This window comes from Lucilia sericata, unplaced genomic scaffold (genome assembly GCF_015586225.1).
Source record: "Lucilia sericata isolate MDLA Ls3-8-SP2 unplaced genomic scaffold, ASM1558622v1 Contig000932F_arrow, whole genome shotgun sequence".
NCBI classification, from domain to species: Eukaryota; Metazoa; Arthropoda; class Insecta; order Diptera; family Calliphoridae; genus Lucilia; species Lucilia sericata.
The window spans coordinates 120713-145251 of NW_023994919.1; the positions used below are offsets into that span (position 1 = coordinate 120713).

The window sequence follows — 24539 nt, forward strand, 5'->3', positions numbered from 1 at the left end:
AAAGTAACTTTTTATTAAAACTATTTGTTATAAACTTGTTAATAAATTATAACAAATGATTATTTAATTTAATGAGATATATAACACTTTTAATTTTTTGTATTAAAATCAGTTTTTCGTTGTCATAAATATAAGAAATATAACTGTAAAGAATAACAGACATGTCAAATATGCAATCAAAAGTTTCGGCATTGCCAGACAAAAAATATTACATTTTTAGTCTGGCAATGAAGACAATGAAAGTCAGTGAAATACACATGTAAAAATTACTTTGTTAAAAATATAGATAATTAGTGTATATTAGGGTTCTATAAATCGACTTTCGAATAATCGAACAATCGACTTTTTGACGAAAAAAGTCGAAAAGTCGAAGTCGACTATTTTGTTCCAAAAAAGTCGATAACTCGACTATCGTCTATGAAAAAAGTCGAAAAGTCGACTTTGTAAATAAAAGTCGAAAAAGTCGATAATTCGAAAAAAGTCGAAGAAAGTCGAAGAAAGTCGAAAAAAGTCGAAAAGTCGAAAAAAAGTCGAAAAGTCGGAAAAAGTCGAAAAGTCGAAAATTTTAAAAAAGTGGAAAAGAGGTCAAAAACTCTAAAATAGTCGGAAAAACTCGAAAAAAGTAAAAAATAGTCGAAAATAAGTCGAAAATAGTCAAAAAGTCGTAAAAAATCGAAAAGTCGGAAAAAGTCGAAAAGTTGAAAAAAGTCGAAAAAAGTCGAAAAGTCGAAAAAAGTCGAAAAGTCGAAAAAAGTCGGAAAAAGTCGAAAAGTCGGAAAAAGTCGACCATTTATAAAATACTAAAAGTCGAAAAGTCTAAAAGTCGACTTTTAAATAAATGAAAAAGGTCGAAAAGTCGAAAAATCGACTTTTCATAAAATGGAAAAAGTCGAAAGGTCGAAAAGTCGACTTTTAACTAAATGCAAAAAGTCGACTTTTCGTTTCAACTATAGAACCCTAGTGTATATCAAATATGATCGCTTAAAGCACGTACAATAGAGTGTTCTGAGGGACAGCTTTTTTAAGAATTTCATATGGGAATAGTTTTCAATAGATGGGCATTAATGTATTCAACATGAGAAAAACAAAAAATATTTTTTTGGAATGGTGCTCTACTCTACTACAAGCTGCAATGGCTAACGTGCATCTTGTAATTGTATGCATGTTTTTATATCCTACACCACTATATTTCGCGTTTGTGCTGCTGTTTGTAACACCTAAAAATATTGGTTCTTCTACCAATCAGACTCAGAATTGCTTTCTGAGTCTATTAAGCTATCCGTCCGATACATTTTTAAGATACTCACTGGCATAGGGAATCATATGGACGTCCATGCCCAACTATACTTTCATACTTATTTTTTTCCATATATAAAGTGTGTGATATTGGCATAAACTTTATATAGAGGCGTTACGAGCAAAACATATTTCTCTCTCTTTCGCACAAAATGCTTACAATGATTTTTTGGTTACATTTTATATGCCTCTACCACCAGACAATTTCAAAATCAAACAAAAGCTAACTTTTTTATATATCAAAGGAGAAATCTGTGAAAACTTTGTACCAATATCGTTGCTAGTGTAAAAACACTTTAACGCACAAACCCACAACGCATATGGCAACACTAATTTCATTGTACAAATATTTGGCAACTTTCCACACAATTTTTCTCTTCCCTTTTTCTATATTCGCTTTTCATACTATTTTTCTTGTTGCCTATTATATTTTATTATTGACATTCGTACTGCATAGAAGTGCAAATTCGCTGCGCCACGGAAAAAAAATATTTTTATTTTTTAAAATTTTATAACCAATACAAAAATCAAAACCAATAAATTTTTAAATACATCGTGGAATTTTTTACTCAAAGCTAAATTTTAACAAAATCATAAGTAATTTTTAAACCGACAAAAAGAGAAATTGTAATAAAGAAAATTTTTTGTAAAACGTCATTCATCATACAGTGCTGTGTCATCAAGTAAAAAGAATAAAAAAAAAATTATTGCAGCCATAAATTACGAAAAAAGTGAAAAAATATATTTTTTTAGAAATTTTATTTGAATAACGAAAAAGTAAAGAAACAAAATTCAAATTGTTAAAAAAAAAATTGGAAAACTAAATACGAGTTAATACTGCGTGGGGTGTGAAAGTAATAAATTGTAAATTGGAGCAGAATTGAAGGCAGAAGAACAACATATTGTGGAAGAGAAGACTACACCTATTTTCAGCATTTCTTCTACATCTAATATTTTTTGTTCGTTCATTATATTTTTCAAAGCAGTCAGTCTATCAGTCAGCCAGCGTACTACTCAGTCATCGTTTCTTTTTTTATGTTTTCCTAAATCTAACTGCTTTGGCTGCTAGTTACCATATCCAAAACACTTTACTATTTGTGTTATTTTAGTGGTGTTTTTTTTTAATAAACGACTCTACTACGGTCTTTTAATTTAGTTTTTTTTTTGTGGTACAATTGTGGTGTCTCGTGACGTTTGTTCGTTCGTTTTAGCAGTGTTGCACATTCCCAGTTAGATTTTATTAGATTGGGTTCACTAACTCTACTCGCCAAATAGCAAGAAATACAACAAAACTAATAACAACATCTGCAACATTCACCAACTAAAATATTACTAAAACAATATAATTCCATTTACATTTTTATTTGTTAAAATTTTTTTATTTGCTGTTTGTTAATTCAGGTGAGTTGAATTACAAATGTATTTTCTTAACAAAATAAAATTCTTTATTTTTTTTTTCTCTATTCATTTATTATTGTAATTTTCTTATTTATTTTGGTGTTAATTTATGTATACGAACTTTCGTCTTGTTTTTTTCGTCTTCCCTTTTTGTCTCCTGTTTCTTCTTGTTTTGTACTTATATCAGGTATGGAAAATGCAGTGCTATTGTAGTTTCAGGACTTTTTGACATTTCTGAATATTGCAATAACTTACAAGAAATATTTTTTCTATATTAAAAACCTTTCTATGAACTAGATTTGTCAATAAAAAAAAATCCATAGACTAGTCAATAGTATAATCCATACACTAGTCTATAGGCTACTTAACTGAATAGTAAGTAAACTAGGCTATAAACAAGTAAATTGATTAGCATGTGATATATATAACAGTCTTCACAATTGACTAATTAATAAACCAGTGAATAGACTAGTCAATAGACTTGTTTATATACTAGCCTTTATGCTAATCAATATTAAATAGACTAGCTTTGCACTAGTGTAGTATTATTTCTAACTGTCAGTTATCCATGCCTGATTTACAATAGTATTTTTTATATATTTTCTCCACTTTGTTTATTTGTGTGTTTGTTTTTTTACATTCGTTCGTTGAAAACCGGAAATTTTATAATTGTACGATTTACAATTTTTTCTTTTATTTTGATTGTTTTTAATTTTTTTTGCTTTCTTTGTGCCACAAAATAGAAAGTAGTAGTATTTATTTAGAAATTATTACTAAAAATAATAATAAAACTATATGTATGGTTTTAGTTTTTTTTGCTTAATAATTTTCCTATTATTTTTTACACTAGACTGTTAAGAAGTTTAGGTTTGAGTTTGCTAAATATACAGTTAGGAAAAAGTAATTAGCACAGAACTGAATTTCTAGATTTCTTTTGTGGAATATACCTATGAAAATCTCAGGCAAACTTAAAATTTCGTTAATTTTTATGGCCTACAACACTATAGTGTCAAGGATTACCAGTTGACCTAATGGTGATTCAATTAGTCCTTAACCCTGTGATCGGACTGAAAGATTTTTTTGTTGGTCTAGTTGTAAAAAAACTCTAGAATAATATAATACATCGAATCATTTCATTTAAATCCTATTTCGATAAACGTTATTTCACCTCTGTTACAGAAGGAGGCCTCTTTATGATGCGCTTTGGTAAATCTTACCTATAAGCATCATTACTAGACACCCATACAAGAACAATAGGTCTTGAATATAGTTACTACTGTAACTGACATTTACCAAGATACAAGAGTCTGAAATTGCTATAACTCTCTGCTCCCAGCATTATCTGATATGGTTGTTCTAATGAAACACATACCATTATAGGCACCAGTTGCAGCAGTTGATATTCGTCTAACCACCAGGGCATTTCAATGAGTTTAGCAATTAAATGGACTCAAGTGAACTGTTCACGGGGTGTCTGCCTTTGAGCTAACCAAGCATTTATCTTTGTAACATCCTAAAATATTGGTTCTTAAGCCTACTTTAAGCATTCCAATCGATTCAGATCATGTCTGTTCATCTGTGTACTTGACCGTTTATCTAAAGTCAGCTCGTATTGATACTGATTTTGTTTAAAATAGGTCAATGATTTCAAATAAACCTTCGTTACAAAAATTTGTGAAAAAAAAATGTCAAAAATTTAAAAAGATTGATAATAATTAAATTATTATCAAATATTGATATCTGGGAAAAATTAATTTCAATTCAATCTTAATTTTAAACTAAACCACCCTGATTTTGCATAAAAATTAATAAACAATTTTATTAAAATTACCTAAATACAAAACTTTGCTTGAATTTTTTAACTGTCAATTACTGTACGTTATTAAAATAGTACTTTCATTGACCAATTACCTACTGTATAAAGCTAAAGATAATGATTTGCATTAAGCTTTATATAAAAAACTTTCTCATAAATTTAGCATTCATATTAGAACATACAAAGGATGATGAATCATCTTTCCACAGTTAGCAAACATATAGTTTGCAAAAGGGGATTTCCTTTATTCTATCGAATTTGAATAATCTCAATAAATTTGTATTTATGTATATGTTTGTTTTTAAAAAGAAAACAAAACTACAAAATTATTATACAATTTTATTTTTAACTTTGTTATCTAGTAAAATTTGTTTATATACTTTTATCTGTTTATTGTTAATTTAAATGTTTCACTTGAACAGTAAAGTACATTCTCCAAAACGCTTTGTTTTTTATGATATTGAAATATGTTTTTTTTTTTCTACATCTAAATTTTAAATTATTTTATTGTGTTTTTTGATCATTGAAAAACGACCAATATAAATGAAACAAAAGAAAAAGTCATAAATTAATAAATTAAGTTTTTTTTATGAATATTTTTAAAGTGCAATGACTTTATGACAGACACAAGAAGTTTTAGGTTTAAATTACTTAAACATAAATTCACTAATGATGAGTTAAATCTTAAAATATTAAAGTAAATGGGGTTAAAAACAAGTCAAGAAATTTGATTACAACAAATATATTCCGAAACTATTGTATAATTCAGCTGGAAAAACATTTCAAAAACTCTAATTAAAGACTATTTTATAATTTGAAATATTTTTTCTAAAATTCTCCATTGTGTAATCATATTTACTTTAATATCTTTTATAAAGACTACTAAATATTTTCGTATTAAATTTGTTTATCCTCTAAAAGTCATAATACAAATATTACTAAAGTTATTTTCTTTAGAAATATGATAACAATAATAACTGTTAATTAGCACATCTAACAATATTTTCTTAACGACCGCATGCCCTTTGCTGTCTCTGTTGTGACAAAGTTCTTTTAAATATTTGAATTCAAAACGTTAAAATGTTTGCCTTGAGACACTAACTGGTCATTGATCTTGAATTTTTACAAAATTTTTTTTTTCAAAATAAACACTTTCTTTTGCGTTTATTTTTTCATTTTACCTCAAATTTGTGTCTCTCTTTCAGTTATTATTATTTTTTATTCGTTATGTTCTGTTTTTATTTACAGTTTATATCAAGCTTTTTATTTTTTTCCAGTTTACTTCTTGATAAGATAAATAAAAGCGCTTCAACTGTATAGCTTTTTAAATGAGATTTGTATTTTACTTTTGAAATTGAGTCATACATACATTCGAAACTGTAGTTTCTCGAAATATACATACAAATCATGAGTAATTTGTCTAGGTTTCAATGGCAATAATGTTTTTATAACATTAATATTTTCGTTTTTATAGTTTTTAAATTAATAATTTTGCTGTGGTTTTGAGAAATAATTTAAATGTTATCATTTTTAATATAATTTTATAGAACTTTTTAATTGAAGGTAAATTTAAATCAATTATTGTTTTAATATATATTTCTATTTTAATAGAACTGAACTAGAACTGAACTAGAACTGAACTGGAACTGAACTAGAACTGAACTAGAACTGAACTAGAACTGAACTAGAACTAACTAGAACTGAACTAGAACTGAACTAGAACTAGAACTGAACTAGAACTGAACTAGAACTAGAACTGAACTAGAACTGAACTAGAACTGAACTAGAACTGAACTAACTGAACTAGAACTGAACTAGAACTGAACTAGAACTGAACTAGAACTGAACTAGAACTGAACTAGAACTGAACTAGAACTGAACTAGAACTGAACTAGAACTGAACTAGAACTGAACTAGAATGAACTGAACTGAACAGAACTGAACTAGAACTGAACTAGAACTGAACTAGAACTGAACTAGAACTGAACTAGAACTGAACTAGAACTGAACTAGAACTGAACTAGAACTGAACTAGAACTGAAGCTAGAACTGAACTAAGAACTGAACTAGAACTGAACTAGAACTGAACTAGAACTGAACTAGAACTGAACTAGAACTGAACTAGAACTGAACTAGAACTGAACTAGGAACTGAACTAGAACTGAACTAGAACTGATACTAGAACTGAACTAGAACTGAACTAGAACTGAACTAGAACTGAACTACTGAACTAGAAACTAGAACTAGAACTAGAACTGAACTAGAAACTGAACTAGAACTGAACTAGAACTGAACTAGAACTGAACTAGAACTGAACTAGAACTGAACTAGAACTGAACTAGAACTGAACTAGAACTGAACTAGAACTGAACTAGAACTGAACTAGAACTGAACTAGAACTGAACTAGAACTGAACTAGAAACTGAACTAGAACTGAACTAGAACCTGAACTAGAACTGAACTAGAACTGAACTAGAACTGAACTAGAACTGAACTAGAACTGAACTAGATCTGAACTAGAACTGAACTAGAACTGAACTAGAACTGAACTAAAACTGAACTAGAACTGAACTAGAAACTGAACTAGAACTGAACTAGAACTGAACTAGAACTGAACTAGAACTGACTAGAACTGAACTAGAACTGAACTAGAACTGAACTAGAACTGAACTAGAACTGAACTAGAGCTGAACAAGATCTTGGAATATATTCTGTGCATTTCCATATTTACTGGACAAATACACAACTGAACTAGAACTGAACTAGAACTGAACTAGAACTGTACTAGAGCTGAACAAGATCTTGGAATATATTCTGTGCATTTCCATATTTACTGGACAAATACACAATTGAATTGAAAAATTAACGTAAGATTTTTTGGTCGAAGTTTTGGTTTAAAGCCCCGTTTTCGGTTGTACTCTAAAACATTTTCTCTTATTTTTTAATCTCAAAAATTTAAAAGAAAAATTAGATTAGATATGTAAATATATAAAGATAAATAAGATATTGATAAGATATATTATAATCTGAAAAACTGAGATAATTTAATTATCTTAATATCAACTTTTTTGGCTAGTGGTATTGCTTTTTTTATTTTCTTTTAGTTATTAAAACTTTAGTAATTTTCATTTAAATTTTATTGTGTCTAGATGTTAATTTGTTTAATAACAGTTTTATTAATTTTTTTATTTAAAAATTTGTCTGTTTTTTTTGTGCTACTTATTCACTCTATTAACTTAAATAACCCCCTTATTTTCGACCTTGATATCAATCTATAAAATACTTAAGTAAATAGTACATGTAGACAAATAATAATTGATAAAAGCATTTTAATTTTTTTCTATTTTTGTTTTTGCCATTATCTCGACATTATGATAATGAAGAGTGATTAAAAAAAAGCTTTTAATACCTTTTATTTTTATAATTATTTCTTTTAAATTATTAAATTTACAAAAATTGATGCAATATCAACAAACATAATACACTGTTTACAATTGTATATGAAAAATTACTAACTAAAAATTGTATTAAATTATTTAGTTGAAATTTATAAACTATAGTTACCCAGCAAAAAATCTGAAATTTTTGGTAATAGCCAGTAGTTATTTCATACATTACTTGGTAATGAGTGTTCATTATCATCCACATTATTTCATTTAGCTGAATAGGTTATTACTGGTAAAGAACAAAACAATTTGGATTTGTTATGGCTCAATTGTCTAGGTCGTTTATTTAACAAACAGGGGGTTCGTGGTTCGAGCCCTGCTGGATACTGTTTATTTTTTTCAAAATGACATTCATTTATATATTTTTGTAAAATGCCGTTCTCAAAATTACAAAAAGCAACATGTTAATAGAGCATCGAGTAAGCGGCTGGAGTGAGAAACATAGAAAACAACTGAATGCCTGGGTTCAAATCCCGGCCGAGAATTTTTTTATTTTTTGTTTTCTACATACAAAGTCGGCCCAAAATAACTAGCTATCACATAACATATTTGTAGGTTTATTTGTAACTAGTTATTTCGCAAAGTTTTTGTAATCAAATTAGTAACCATTTATTAATTTGTTTAAGGTAGGTACATATTATTTGAACCTCGTCGAACAAAAATAATTAGTTATTCACCCCAAAAGTAATTAGTTTCCACGTGATTCCAATATTACTTTCTAGATTACTAGGTAATGAAAATTTTTGCTGGGTAGAAATAAAATTATTTTGAAAATTTTTGAAATTATAGTCCAACTTTTAGAAATACAAGTGGAAATGTTGTACATAAATAGTTTTGTGTGTGCGTACATAACAAGTATATAACTTTGTATATAAAATAAAAACTTACATTCTGAACACGTGACTTTAGTACGATTATAAACATTATTGAAATTCATTTGCAAATGAACTCGGGACGTGTACAATAAAATAATTTATAATTATTTTATTAAATTTCTAAAGGCAAACATGTCGTTGTTGTGCTTCAATGAGTAGAATTTATAATAAATAATATTATAAAGAAATATTAATTGAAATGTTTGGTTTCATTTTACAATAGGTGTATAATGTTTGTTGAGTCATTTGAAACATTTTATAGTATCATAAGTTTTGGATATTTACAGAAATGTTTGTAGATTTTAAATGATCTAGAACTGAACCAGAAATAAACTAAACCAGAATAAGAACTAAACTATCCTGACATGTTTCTATAGTGTAGGGCTAACATAAAGTCGTCGATATTAATAAAAATAATTGCTCAATGTTTTTCTTACCTTTTACACGATTAACTACCTATTGTTTGTCTGCTTAGTTATCGACAACATATTGGTTTTTATTTTGTTTGTTTAAATTTGTATGGTTTCATTTAAATTGTATATTGATTTAATTCTTTCTTATTATTTTTCTTTATTTTCACTTTCCAGACATTTTTTTGCTTTATTGCAAATTTAATTATTTCCGCTTTTGTTTATATATTGGTTATTTTAATTTAATTGTGTTTTTTTTTGGCATTTGCTTTTGGCCTGCAATGAACTTGTATCTTATATATTTGTTCATTTAAAGACTCTGCTTTGTATTCAAAAACATTTTTAAATAATGTATTGTTTTTCAAGTAACAATGACCTTAAGCAAACTCTTTCGCATATATACATACTAATAATGTATAGATTTTGTTGCATTTCGAAATAATTATTGTATCGTTTAGTGAATGAAGAGAGAAAAAAATATTTGTGAAAATATTTTGCAACTTGACCCTTTTGTATATTTAGATGAGTGCTGCTCTCTCGTCACGTTTCAAGGAGCAAATGCACTCACAATAAATATTTCAAATATGTGTTTAAAATCTTTGGTAAATGTGGAAAGGTTTTCATTGTAAACAAGTTACAAAATTTGTGTACATATTTATAAATATTTTGGTTGGATGAATATAATTAAAAAGCCAATCAAGTGAAATAAAAAGAGTTTATTGCAACAATTTGATAAACCATATAGGGAAATTTTGGAAAAATTTATTAAAATGTTTCAAAAAGGTTTAAAAATTTGTAAATTTTTATGTATAATAAAATAATGATGATATCATTAGTTCTAGTTCAGTTAGTTCAGTCCTAGTTCAGTCCTAGTTAGTTCCTAGTTGTCAGTTCTAGTTCAGTTCTAGTTCAGTTCTAGTTCGTTCTAGTTCAGTCTAGTTCAGTTTCTAGTTCAGTTCTAGTTCAGTTCTAGTTCAGTTCTAGTTCAGTTCTCAGTTCAAGTATCTAGTTCAGTTCTAGTTCAGTTCTAGTTCAGTTCTAGTTCAGTTCTAGTTCAGTTCTAGTTCAGTTCTAGTTCAGTTCTAGTTCAGTTCTAGTTCAGTTCTAGTTCAGTTCTAGTTCAGTTCTAGTTCAGTTCTAGTTCAGTTCTAGTTCAGTTCTAGTTCAGTTCTAGTTCAGTTCTAGTTCAGTTCTGTCAGTTCTAGTTCAGTTCTAGTTTCAGTTCTAGTTCAGTTCTAGTTCAGTTCTAGTTCAGTTCTAGTTTCAGTTCTAGTTCAGTTCTAGTTCAGTTCTAGTTCAGTTCTAGTTCAGTTCTAGTTTCAGTTCTAGTTCAGTTCTAGTTCAGTTCTAGTTCAGTTCTAGTTCAGTTCTAGTTCAGTTCTAGTTCAGTTCTAGTTCAGTTCTCGTTCAGTTCAGTTCTAGTTCAGTTCTAGTTCAGTTCTAGTTCAGTTCTAGTTCAGTTCTAGTTCAGTTCTAGTTCAGTTCTAGTTCAGTTCTAGTTCAGTTCTAGTTCAGTTCTAGTTCAGTTCTAGTTCAGTTCTAGTTCAGTTCTAGTTCAGTTCTAGTTCAGTTCTAGTTCAGTTCTAGTTCAGTTCTAGTTCAGTTCTAGTTCAGTTCTAGTTCAGTTCTAGTTCAGTTCTAGTTCAGTTCTAGTTCAGTTCTAGTTCAGTTCTAGTTCAGTTCTAGTTCAGTTCTAGTTCAGTTCTAGTTCAGTTCTAGTTCAGTTCTAGTTCAGTTCTAGTTCAGTTCTAGTTCAGTTCTAGTTCAGTTCTAGTTCAGTTCTAGTTCAGTTCTAGTTCAGTTCTAGTTCAGTTCTAGTTCAGTTCTAGTTCAGTTCTAGTTCAGTTCTAGTTCAGTTCTAGTTCAGTTCTAGTTCAGTTCTAGTTCAGTTCTAGTTCAGTTCTAGTTCAGTTCTAGTTCAGTTCTAGTTCAGTTCTAGTTCAGTTCTAGTTCAGTTCTAGTTCAGTTCTAGTTCAGTTCTAGTTCAGTTCTAGTTCAGTTCTAGTTCAGTTCTAGTTCAGTTCTAGTTCAGTTCTAGTTCAGTTCTAGTTCAGTTCTGGATCAGTTCTAGTTCAGTTCTAGTTCAGTCCTTTTCTTTTTTAGAATTGTTGCCTTGACAATTATTGATTCTTGTATTCGACATATAAATTTGCATGTAGATAATTCCTATTTTTTAATGTTTGTTAAAACCCCTGAGATTATTTAAACAAAACCATTTTGTCTCAACAATTTCACAATTATTATTTTATATAGAACACACTTAAATACTTTTAATTTTTCTCCCAATTTTTTTATCTCTAGAATTGTTTTATTTTATTACGATTTTATTAAAACCTAATTATTTCATTATCATATAATTTTCACCTTTATATTAAATCATATTAAATAATACAAAAATGCTTTAAATTATTTACATATATTTCAATTTTTTTAATCTTGTTGTATCTCTTAGCTTGCTTTGGAGCACTAAACAAAATAAACTTAAATAAAACGCCAAAATAAAATAAAGTTTAAACAAACAAATAATAAATCACTTTAAACTTAATTTGCAAATAATAATAATACGTATAAAAAAAAAAAGAAAACAAATCAAACAAAGCCTTAAATACAAAACAAGGTTCGGAAAAGTAAGTTCTAATGAAATTGAGTGTGTGTTTGTGTTTTAATTTTTCACCAAAGATAACTGAACTTGTGGTTACTTTTTTGTTTACTATTTTTATTTTCACCTTAGAATGAAAAACATAAATAAAAACAGAAAAAGCTTCAAATACGATTCTAATTTTTTGAAATAACTTTTCGTACAAAAAACACTTCAACACTCCATCAATCCCACTCCACAACTCCCTCTACCACAAAAAAATCTCAAATATATTTTTATTAAACAAAATTTATAACTAAAATAAACACTTATTTTTTTGTTATTAATTTCAGACACTTGTTATAATTGTTTTTTTTTCTTTATAATAGCTGTTCGGTTAATTTCTTTATACTGTTTTGTATTTTTCCAAAAATATATATTTAATTTTTCTTAAATTTGTTTTTCAAAGATTTCTTTTTTGTTGTTTTTATCTTAATATTTCATTCATAAGTATTTCAGTTTTATTTAAAAGATGCTTTATTGTTAGTGTAATTACTATCTTTTCTATTAACTGTTTGGTTTTTAGACCAAATTGAAACATTTCTAATTATTTGGTTGTTATACTAATTAATCATTTCAACATTATTTTGTACAGTGGAGAACATAATAAGGGCAATCAAAATTATTAGCTTATGTTAGCAGAGTATAGATAGATAGATAATAGATAGATAGATAGATAGATAGATATAGATAGATAGATAGATAGATAGATAGATAGATAGATATCATAGATAGATAGATAGCTAGATAGATCGATCGATGCTCGATGATCGATAGATACTCGATCGATCGCTAGATAGATCTCGCTCGCTCGCTCGCTCGCTCGCTCGCTCGCTCGCTCGCTCGCTCGATCGCTCGCTCGCTCGCTCGCGCTAGCTCGCTCGCTCGCTCGTCGCTCGCTCGCTCGCTCGCTCGCTCGCTCGTCCTGCTCGCTCGCTCGCTCGCTCGCTCCTCCTCGCTCGCTCTCGCTCGCTCGCTCGCTCGCTCGCTCGCTCGCTCGCTCTCGCTCTCTCGCTCGCTCGCTCGCTCGCTCTCGCTCGCTCGCTCGCTCTCTCGCTCGCTCGTCGCTCGCTCGCTCGCTCGCTCGCTCGCTCGCTCGCTCCCTCTCTCCTCGCTCGCTCGCTCGCTCGCTCGCTCGCTCGCTCGCTCGCTCGCTCGCTCGCTCGCTCGCTCGCTCGCTCCTCGCTCGCTCGCTCGCTCGCTCGCTCGCTGCTCGCTCGCTCTCTCGCTCGCTCGGTCCTCTCTCGCTCGCTAGCTCGCTCGCTCGCTCGCTCGCTCGCTCGCTCGCTCGCTCGCTCGCTCGCTCGCTCTCTCTTCTCTGCGTCGCTCGCTCGGCTCGCTCGCTCGCTCGCTCCTCGCTCGCTCGATCGCTTCGCTCGCTCGCTCGCTCGCTCGCTCGCTTCGCTCCTCGCTCCTCGCTCGCTTCGCTCCTCCTCGCTCGCTTCTCGCTCGCTCGCTCGCTCGCTACGCGCTCGCTCGCTCCGCTCGCTCGCTCGCTCGCTCGCGCGCTCCCGGTCTGTCGCTCGCTCGCTCGCTCGCTCGGCTCGGCTCCGCTCGCTCTCGACTCGCTCGCTCGCTCGCTCGCTCGCTCGCTCGCTCGTCGCTCGGCTCGCTCCGCTCGCTCGGCGCTCGCTCGCTCGCTGCATCGCTCGCTCCTAGCTCGCTCGCTCGCTCGCTCCTCGCTCCTCTCGCGCTACGCTCGCTCGCTCTCTCGCTCGCTCGCTCGCTCGCCTCGACTCGCTCGCTCGCTCGCTCGCTCGCTCGCTCGCTCCTCGCCTCTCTCGCTCGCTCGCTCGCGCGCTGCTCGCGCGCTCGCTCGCTCGCTCGCTCGCTCGCTCGCTCGCTCGCTCGCTCGCTCGCTCGCTCGCTCGCTCGCTCGCTCGCTCGCTCGCTCGCTCTCGCTCTCTCGCTCTCTCGCTCTCGCTCGCTCTCGCTCGCTCGCTCTCGCTCGCTCGCTCGCTCGCTCTCGATCGCTCGTCGCTCGCTCGATAGCTCTCTCGCTCGCTGGATGGATCTCTCCCGATTGCCGCCACAGTACTTGGTTTTTTTTTGGGCTTTTGGGTGTCATATCTGGATGTGAAGCTCGCATTCTTTTAACTAAATAAATTTCCTATTTGTTGCCAAAATATATAAATTTCGAATAACGCACAAATAAAACTATGTTAAAGTCTTTAGAACGACGCATATTTCGTAGTACGCAGAGTTGAAAAAGAAACAAATTAAAATTGTCGAAATAATATTAGCTCAAAACTTTTTTTGTTGTCCACAAATTTATTTTTCATTTTACAACACACAATCAATTAAATATTAAATACACTTTAGCACACAACAAGAAGAACAACACGAAAAAAGAAACAAACCACCTTAAATGTTCTCCACTGTACACACACCAACTTAAATATTCTACTTTATTTTTAGCTGATATAAAAGTTATGTTTTAATTGAAATAATAGTAATAATAAAAGGAAAACAAAGAAACTAACGAAACAGTTTAATTTTCCATTTAAATCTTTATTTTCGTGTAACTTTTTCTAGGATTGGTTGTTATTATATTTAGGCACTATATTCAATAAGTGTTAACTCAAAAAAGCTAAGTAAAGTGTAAAATTTGTTTAAATTTGCATAATGTTGCACTTCTTGAGTTAGATTCAAAATGTAGATTCAAATTAAGATATCGAAAATGCATTGAGGTATCATTTGCCATTAAAAGTTAATTTTAGTCTAAGTTTGAGTTAGCACTTTTTGAATATAGGGTATCGTTATTTTATTTTTGCAATTATGAAATAGTTTCTTTTATTCTTCTTCTACGGTACACACAGAATGTGCAAATACAAATGACGTAAACATACACGAAAGACAAGTAAAAGTCTTCAGTGTCAGATTAGAAACTTGTAAGGCTTGTGTTGCTCCTCTTCTTCCTGTGTAAGCTTTCCAATATTCTACCAACTGTCTGTTGCCGCTAGACTTAGATACTTCTGAATAATAATTCTCTAATGTGGTTATAGTTTTTTTAGACATTTGCTAGGCGAGTACTATAACACAGCTGAATAATATTATTTTTTACTTTTAACTGTAAAAAAACATAACTTTTATAAAAGTTTTTATAACGAAATAAAAAATGTAAAAGATTATTTTTTTATTATTTTGTTAATTAAAGTAATTAATTTAAAATGTTTATTTTTTCTAATTTACTTTAAAGTGCGAAAACATAAAGACGATATGCAAGTCAATGTGGCAGGTTTACGTCGCAATATTAAAAATTTAGCCCACAATTACTCTGATGCCCAGGTAATTATTTCGAATATGAGTATTAAAAATTTCTTTTAATTACCTTATCTTTTCTTTTCTTCATAAAGGTTAAAGTACGTGAGGCTACTTCAAATGATCCATGGGGTCCCTCAGCCACTATAATGGCAGAAATTGCCGAACTAACCAACAATGTGGTGGCCTTTTCCGAAATAATGCAAATGATTTGGAAAAGGCTTAATGATCATGGCAAAAATTGGCGTCATGTCTATAAGGCTCTCATACTGCTGGAATATCTAATTAAAACTGGCAATGAAAAAGTGTCTCAACAGTGCAAAGAAAATATATTTGCTATACAAACACTACGTGAATTTACGTATTTTGAGGAGGGCAAAGATCAAGGTACTCATGTTAGGGAAAAGGCTAAACAATTGGTTAATCTTCTGAAGGACGATGAACGCCTGAAGAATGAACGTGTTAAAGCCTTAAAGGCTAAGGAACGTTTTGCTCAATATCCAAGTGGTTTTGGTAGTGATGGCTATATTGATGGTCCTTTGCAACGTGATTTACGTGATATGCCACCCGGTTGGCAGGAGGAGCCAGCCAAACCTGTATCCGAGCTGGAAATGGTACGTCCTCAAACTGCGGGCGAAGAAGAATTACAACTACAATTGGCCATGGCCATGTCACGTGAGGAAGCTGAACAGGAAGAGGCTAAACGCCGCAGTGATGATGTTCGCCTACAATTGGCTTTGAGTCAAAGCGAACAAGATTTTAAGTAAGTTGTTTATTAAATCCCCAAGGTCCTACTCAAACTAATTAATTATCAAAATTCTAGGGTGCAAAAACAACACGACGAAGAGCCACAATCACATTTATTGGATCTTTTGGATATACAACTGGGAGCCACCAGCATTTCCAGTCCACCTTTAGGTTTAGCCGCTGGCGGCTTAACCAACAACCCTTCAGATCCTTGGGGCACACCAGCACGAGCGGCTAGTCAAATGTCTGATCCTTGGACTGGTACAGCTTCACCACCGGTTGATCCCTGGCAACCAACTGCAGCATCACGTTCCACTCCTTTGGCACAAATGGGAGCCGTAGGCGGTTTAGGCGCTCTCACGATGGCTACCAATGGCACTAATGGCGGTGAGGCTTGGGGTGGTTTGCGTACACAATCTCCATCTGTTACATCGGGTTCCTCCGCCGAAGGCTGGCTACAAACTAATGGTAATACTCAAAATTCCACAAATTTAGCGGGCGCTGTTGGAGGTGCTGGCGCAACAGCGATCGATCCTTGGCTTTCAAAACAATCAGTTAGTGCACTGGCAGCGCCTGTCTCTAATGCAGCACCCTTAGATCCATGGTTAACAGAAAATGCTAAACCAACTACTGCAGCTGCTGTTCCTCCAACAACTAAACCATTGATTGATGATCCTTGGGCACCAAAGACATTAACAGCTAGCAATGATGATCCCTGGAAGAATATCGAGAATACAACAGTAGCTAAGGTGAGTTTAAGGAGATTTGAAAAAGAAAATTTTCGATCATTTCTTTTTTTTTTTAAGAAATTTTAGAAAATTTAAGATAAATTTACTTTTTATAGAAAATTTTTCGAAATTTTTCAATTTTTTCTAAAAAAATTTCGAATAATTTCTCTTTTAGAGGGAATTTTTGAAAATTTCACTTTCTATAGAAAATTTTCGAAAAATTTCACTTTTTATTGGAAATTTTTTTTGAAAATTTCACTTTTTATTGGAAAATTTTTCGAAAATTTTCACTTTTTATATAAAATTTTCGCTTTTTATAGTTTTTTTTTGAAAAATTTATATTTTTTTCTAAAATTTCACATTTTATTGGAAATTTTTTTTGAAATATTTTTCGAAATTTTTCAATTTTTCTAAAAAATTTCGAATAATTTCACTTTTAGAGGGAATTTTCGAAAATTTCACTTTCTATAGAAAATTTTCGAAAAATTTCACTTTTTATTGGAAATTTTTTTTGAAAATTTCACTTTTTATTGGAAAATTTTTCGAAAATTTTCACTTTTTATAGTTTTTTTTTGAAAAATTTATATTTTTTTTTTCGAAAATTTCACATTTTATTGGAATTTTTTTTTGAAATATTTTTGAAAATTTTCACTTTTAATACAAAAATTTTCGAAAAATTTTACTTTTTATGAAAAAATTTAGAAAAATTTTACTTTTTAAATTTTTATAGAAAATTTTAATTTTCTCTTATTCATAGAAAATGTTCACTTTTTATAGAAAATTTTTTAAATTTCTATTTTTATAGAAAATTTTTTAAATTTCTATTTTTATAGAAAATTTTTTAAATTTCTATTTTTTCATATAAAATTTATCTTCTAATAGAAATCTCATTTATTTCAATATTATTAATCTTTCACATATTTCTAAAATTTTTCCAGAAACCTTCACCTGATATGGACGAATTTGATATAATAACGAATCGTAATAAGACTGGTGATTTATTAACAACAAATGATTCCACAACAAATATCAGTAATAATAATGGTAAGGTCTTATTTTATACTAAAATTTTCTAACATTTTATTAAAATTTTCAAAAAATTTTCCTTGCAGCACTTCTACTTGATGATTTAGATCCTCTATCGTCAACGACTACCACAACAAATTCGACTGGAGCAACAGCTAAGAAACCGCTTAAAGATCCACAATCATTTTTGGGTGAAAATTCGGGTTTGGTTAATTTAGATAATTTAATAAAGCCTGCCGTACCACAAACTACAGCAGCAAATGCCGCAGCTTATAATCCATTTAGTGATACAGTTATACCACCAAAAACAAATCTATTCCAACAACAGCAACCAGCAGTATGTTTTAATAAATAAAAATCTTTTTAAATTATTACAATATTTTATTTATTGTTTTCTCTTTTTAGGTGCCGTCCATAAATCAATTAAAACAACAAAGTTTTCAAATGACCATCAATCAAGATCCTTGGGCACCTGTTAATAATACAAATGTAGCAGCTTCTCAGGTAAGCTTTAGTTTTTAACATTCAACTAAGTTAACACAACAAAATGTAATAGGGAAATGGTCAACTTAAATAAGAACTATAACAGTTATGAACAGGATTGTTTTATAATGTTGTTTAGGCAATTGTCTGTTATACTATTTTATTTATTTCTTATTTTCTTTATTTTTTTTCGTATACTATATACATTTCTTATTTCTTTTAAAACTTATTTATTTGTTATTTTATAATGATTTATTTTTTAATTTATTTTCCCCCTTTTTTACAAAACTCTACAAAACTTATTGCGAAACATTACTCTGCCTTTCTCTCTCTCTCTCTATCTTTCAATCTCTATAAATTTCTACATAATAATTCATTTTTCCTCTATGCATTTTATTATTTATTTAATTTTATTATGCATGTTGTTTTATTTTATTTTGTGGTCTGTTTTGTCTACATATGAAATGTTAAAAAGTTCTTAAACTTGAATACCTCTACTGCTCCTGCTCCTCCTCCTCCCGTACCTCTAAGACCTACTACTTTAAATCTCAATCTAAGCAATAGTTTTTTAAGTCAACCACCAACCTTTAGTGGTTACAATTTCCCAAATAATCCCACTTATGCCACGACAATGAAACATTCAAAAAGTGATAATGATGCTTTTAATACAATTTTTCAAATTGACAACGAGGATATTACGTCAAAGGTTCCCAAAAATTCTCTATATAATTTTACAACATCTCATACCATGGACAATTTACGTAGCGATTCTTTCAATGATGACAATAGTTTTTTTGAGGCTATTGATGCGTTTAATACACAAAATACCAAAACTATATCCTATCCCTCTTTATATCCTCATGTGGAAATTGTTAATAACAATCAAATGAATACCAAATCACCACCTTCTTCTCCCCTACAACAACAAGATTTATTATCGCCTTCATTGGACTCATTCGCTCCATATGCACCCTTAACTCCCTTAACTCCTCAAGAAACACAATTCGATATCAATAATATTTACAATAACAACTACAACAATAATCAATACAACAACCAAACCAACAACAATAACAATTCATCAAACATGACATCATGGTCTTCGAATTTAGGCAATGCGAACGCAGCCACCAAATCTTCTGGTCCCAACTATAGTCATGCCCTATCGGCATCCTTGGCTTCCACTCCTGGAGTAACTATAATGCCATTGAATAACAAATCAAGTTCAGCTTCAAATCTATTCAATTATGGTTTTTATGATTCCAATAATGAATTCAATACTACTACTAATCAGTGCCAATTGGAAGTGAGTACAACTCTACTACTACAACTATTACTTGCAACATTTTATAGTTTGTTGTTATTCTTTTGTTTTCTAATTATTTTAATTCTTATTCTTTTTTCCTTTTTTCCACTATATTTTTCTTCTTTGTTTTTATTGTTGTTGAGTTAATGTTTGCTAGTGAAATTTGTTATTTTTTTATATAAGTTGTTATTTGTTTTTTTTCTTATTCTTTTCTTTGTATTTAAATTTGTAATTGATTTATTATTGCTAATTTGTTTTTAAACAAATATATGTTTTAAAATTGCAAAACAAATTTGTTTGTGAACTTTATCAATTAGATAAGTGTTTATTACCAAAAATTATTGTGACGTTAGTTCTGTGTAGATTTAAAAAGGTGCAGTGAGTGCCACCAAAGTTGTTAATTTGCTCTAATTGACTTGCCCAATTTTCATGTGTTTTATTGTCGATACTTTAGCAAACATTTTACAATTTGTAAAAATTCTGATTAAAAACTTATCTTTGGATTGATCTTCCCCCTTATTGGGATTAATTAGTGAGAATATTGAGACTATTATCAAACAAGGGGCATCGTAACGAAATGATTTGGACAAATTGATAAAACAACCCAGCATGCGTTCTATGTTATAGATTTATTATTATTTAGCCGATTAATCAGCTGTTTAGGTTTAGATTACAAAGTGTTATACACCATAAGGTCCATTGTGATTCCCTTCAAAGAGTGAACTTTCTTCATAACGCATCGTAACAAAATGAAAGTGATTTGGACAAATTGTTAAACTCCCAGCATGCGATCCATTTTATAGATTTACTGCTCCTATTTAAGATTCATAGTTAGTAATCCTTATTTAGCCGATTAACCAGCTGTTTAGGCTTAGCTTAAGAAGGGTTGAAAACGGTGCATATCCACTCGGAGACCATAAGGTCCATTGTGATTCCCTTCAGAGAGTTAAGATTCAAAAACAGAGAAACAAAAAGCACCACAAGAAAACCGTAAAGAAAGAAGAAGACAGTTAAAAAAGGATAGATATAAAGCCCAGTCGAAGAAGTGATTAATGCCCTTGGCAAAATCCTATAAACGGCGAGGGTCAAGACCCGCAATATCCCACATTTCATCATGGAATCTGCTCCCCAGCCATTTCAGCCTGAGATTCTGTATCCTAGGACAGTAGCAAATTATGTGTTCGATCGACACTATTTCCTCCTCATCCTCGCATACCCTACAATAGTCCGGTGTATTGCTGTCCCACTTATTGACAAAGGCCCTAAATGAGCAATGCCCTGTTAGCATCCCTATCTGAAGTCATTGACTGCGTCTATCTAGTCTAATAAGTATTTTGGTAGTGCCCATACCAAGTTTTGGCCATAGGGCCTTTGATACTTCGCAATTCAATTCACTAATCAAGGACTGGATTATGATGTCACGGATTCTTTCGAATACCAGCCTATAATAGTAACAAATGCGATGTTTTACTGTCCTTTCTCTGTCATCTATGTATATCAAGGTTTGAACCTATTCTAGCCAGTTCGTCCGCAACCTCATTACCATGCACATTACAGTGCCCCGGTACCCAACAGGGAGTCTGAAGCACCGTTTTATGTTGATATCAGCGATATAGACACCGGCACCCGTGTCGGTATCCATCTTGAACCCATTAGTGAAAACTGCACACCCACCAAACAGTCTATCGGATACAAGCCAATCATCCCTAGTCGGAAGTTCTATCAACTGACCCCAGATCGATATGATTCCGTATTAGTTCCGTCGCTTTCTAGATCGCTAGGATCTCTGCTTGGAAGACACTACATTCGTCAGGGAGTCTGAAGAACCGTTTTATGTTGATATCAGCGATATAGACACCGGCACCCGTTTCGGTATCCATCTTAGACCCGTCAGTGAAAACTATACACCCACCAAACAATATATCGGATACAAGGCAATCATCCCTAGTCGAAAATTCGATCAGATGTGTTTCCCCGAATTCTAGAGTCGTAATATCATAATCCGTAATTCCTCGAAGGGAATTACCCTGATCAAGTAGACCTGCTTCGTACAGAATTTTTGTATGGTCGTCAAGCGAAGGTTTGACTAACGAAGTCTCGTAGAGTCTTAGCAGATTCCTAGCCACCACTCCCGCTAGAAAATGTTCTATGGGTGACAGGTATATGGAATGATGTCCAAGGCCGCTTGTGGAGTGCTTGTAATGGCACTCATAATGCCAATAGAGGCACACCTTTGAGCTTTATTGATCATTTTTCTATAACCGTACTTTCTCAAGGCCTCCCAACCAGACAATGCAAAACCATAAGTTAGAAAAGGTCTAACAACCGATGTGTAAATCCAATTTACCATATCTGGTTGCAGACCCCAATTCTTTTTGCATGTGTAATAGGCAGTTGTTAATTCTTCAGAATTACAGTTATAAAGGAAGACTTTTTTTAAATAACTGAATGATTTATTGTCCTTATTTTGAAAAATTCCCATTTTTGTAGCATATTTTAGAAAAAATCCCTTTTTAAAAGAAATTATTGCAAAATTGCATTTTTGTAGGAACTTTCCGAAAAATTTCTGTTTTTTATTAAATTCTGAAAAATTCCTTTTTAGGAAATTTCCGAAAAATTCCCTTTTTCATAGGAAATTTTCGAAAAAATTACTTTTTAAAGGATATTTTCGAAAATATTCCCTTCTCTATAAGAAATTTTCGAAAAATTCCCTTCTCTATAAGAAATTTTCGCAAAATTCCCTTTTTTATAGGAAATTTTCGCAAAATTCCTTTTTCTATAGCAAGTTTTCGCAAAATGCCCTTTTCTATAGGAAATTTTCGCAAAATTCCTTTTTCTATAGGAAATTTTCTCAAAATCTCTTTTTGTGTTCTTTAAAAAAGGAATTTTTCGAAAATTTCCTACAGAAAAGGAAATTTTCCCAAAATTCCCTTTTTAAAGGAAATTTTCCCAAAATTCTCTTTTTAAAGGAAATTTTCGAAAAAAATCCTTTCTGTAGGAAATTTTCGAAAAATTCCTTTTTCAAAGAAAATTTTCAAAAAATTCCCTTTAAAAGGAAATTTTCGAAAAATTCCTTTAAAAGGAAATTTTTGAATTCCCTTTTTACGTGAAATTTTGAAATTCTCTTTATATAGGAATAGTTATGAAAATATTTCTTTTTTATGGGAAATTTAAAAAAAAAATTCCCTTTTATTAGAATTTGTTCCCGCTTTTAAAGGAAGACTTTTGTAAAATTATGTTTTAATAGGAAATTTTTTATAAAATTACCTTTTATTATGAAATTTGTTTTAAAAATTCTTTTGTGTAGGAAATTTTATGGGAAATTATTAAAAAAAAATTTCGTTATGGTAAATTTTAAAAGCAAAATTTTGAAAAAATTCTCCGTATTTAGAAAACGTTCGAAAAATTTTCTTTTTAAGATTATTTTTCGAATTGTATTGCTAAGTGAATTTATATATTTGTAAAGTGATTGGTTTTAAATTTTCCAAAATTGTTTGCTTGTATGTAAAGTGATATTGATAAGTTTTTATTGTTAATGACGCCAAAACAAAATAAATTTTAATTAAAACAAAAATTATGCCATATTTAATACAACTAATGCTGACCTTTATGAATGTAATGCTAATAATATTTAATATTCAATTGCAATTTTATATCTTGTAGCCAACAATGGAAGCTTGGACGCTTAAATAAACTGGGTAAAAATAATAAAAAAATCTTAACTATTAACTATAACTCTACTAGTTTGTATATATTCTGCTCTTAATATGATTTTTTTTTTCTAACCTAATACTAACCAAAATGTAGTTTAGTAGAACTAAAAGACTTAGTAGATATAATTAGTATTTTTGTAAATGATTGGTGTAGATATATTTTATTCTATTTCTCTACAAAATTTGTCACCAAATTTGCATGCTATAAACATATTTTTTATTTCTTTTTTTAATTTAAAAATTTGTTTATTTAATTTTCATTTTTTAATTAATTTTCTTTACAGAACAACAATAACATGCCTTGGATGAAACCGGAAGCAACAGCATCGAATCCATTTTTGTCATAAACAAAATAACAAAAAAAGCGTTAAATTCAAAAATATTTATATAATTTTGTTTATTATTTTTTTATATAAATTAAGTCGATAAATTATATATAATTTTTCCTAGTTGAACAAATTAATTACAAAAACAACAAGAAATCAATATGTTTTAAATTTTTTGGAAAATAATTTATACACACTTATACACACACATAAATGCCTATAAATAAATTATTAAAAAAAAACGAGAAAAGATAAAAAAGAAACACAAAAAATTAATTCAATAATATTTTTTATGTAAATGTAGATTAAAACAAGGATGATGATGATGATGATGATAAAAAAACGATTATAAATTAATTCATTTTTTTAATCTTTAAGTATTATAATTGTAATAAATATGAGAAAAAAATGCTTTCAAAAAAGTAAATTTGAAATACAAATTATTTAAAAGGGAGTCTGGCATAATCAATTAATTGTGATAGCGGATCCTATTAAAGGTTAACCCAATGGACTCTGAACTGTAATAGGACTGAAAAGGCTGTATATTTAACTTTCTCTCTTGTAACACAAAACTAAATGTATAATTTTCATGACCTTATTTAGGTCAGTTTTACAAAGTTTACATTTTAAATAAGTTTTTCTTCTATAAGTAAAACCTGGAAAAGTTATTCCCTTCTGGCCAATTTAAATTATCTCATTTTATGTTTTGCTGAACCCAAGAAGAGTCACTCTAACATTTTCATCAGCTTGATGATGTTTGTGTTGTGCATTTGATATTTTTCTTTTAATTTAAAATACCAAATAGGTGCTGAAATAATCCATATACTCACTCGTACTCACAGCAACTCTAACACCATAGAGCCTTTAGAAAAAAAAAAATAGAAAGAAAAAATATATCGGCACGATTATGCTAATTATTTCGTTTCATTTTTCCTTTTTTTTATATATATGTATGAACGATGTATGTGATTTTTTTTTCTTTTAATTTGTTATGAATGGTTTGTCAGCAGAGAAAGTGTTCACATATCCATGCATTCACTCATGCTTTGGCAAAGTAAGTTTTTCCTTTT

At 31.2% G+C, this 24539-nt stretch overlaps 1 protein-coding gene across 5 annotated transcripts; it reads left to right on the forward strand.

Moving 5' to 3' along the window:
• Positions 1–1721: 1721 nt before the first annotated feature.
• LOC119609125 (epsin-1) lies at positions 1722–23711 on the forward strand. 5 transcript variants are annotated; one of them, XM_037963823.1, is made up of 10 exons: positions 1722–2697; positions 11694–11868; positions 15079–15167; positions 15236–15903; positions 15964–16636; positions 17554–17659; positions 17728–17978; positions 18047–18145; positions 18600–19430; positions 23428–23711. In XM_037963823.1, coding segments are annotated over exons 2-10 (2781 nt in total). In that variant the 5' UTR covers positions 1722–2697; positions 11694–11867; the 3' UTR covers positions 23491–23711. The 5 variants fall into 5 exon arrangements, with proteins under 5 accessions (XP_037819751.1, XP_037819752.1, XP_037819754.1 ...); XM_037963824.1 differs by lacking the exon at positions 11694–11868; XM_037963826.1 differs by lacking the exon at positions 18600–19430 and having other exon boundaries at positions 1723–2697.
• The last annotated feature ends 828 nt before the right edge of the window (positions 23712–24539 follow it).

Excerpts from the sequence above, each read along its gene's own strand:
- LOC119609125 (XM_037963823.1), top strand. Across the intron at positions 17,979-18,046 it reads TCCAACAACAGCAACCAGCA|GTGCCGTCCATAAATCAATT; the intron begins GTATGTTTTAAT and ends TTCTCTTTTTAG. Across the intron at positions 18,146-18,599 it reads CAAATGTAGCAGCTTCTCAG|TTCTTAAACTTGAATACCTC; the intron begins GTAAGCTTTAGT and ends AATGTTAAAAAG.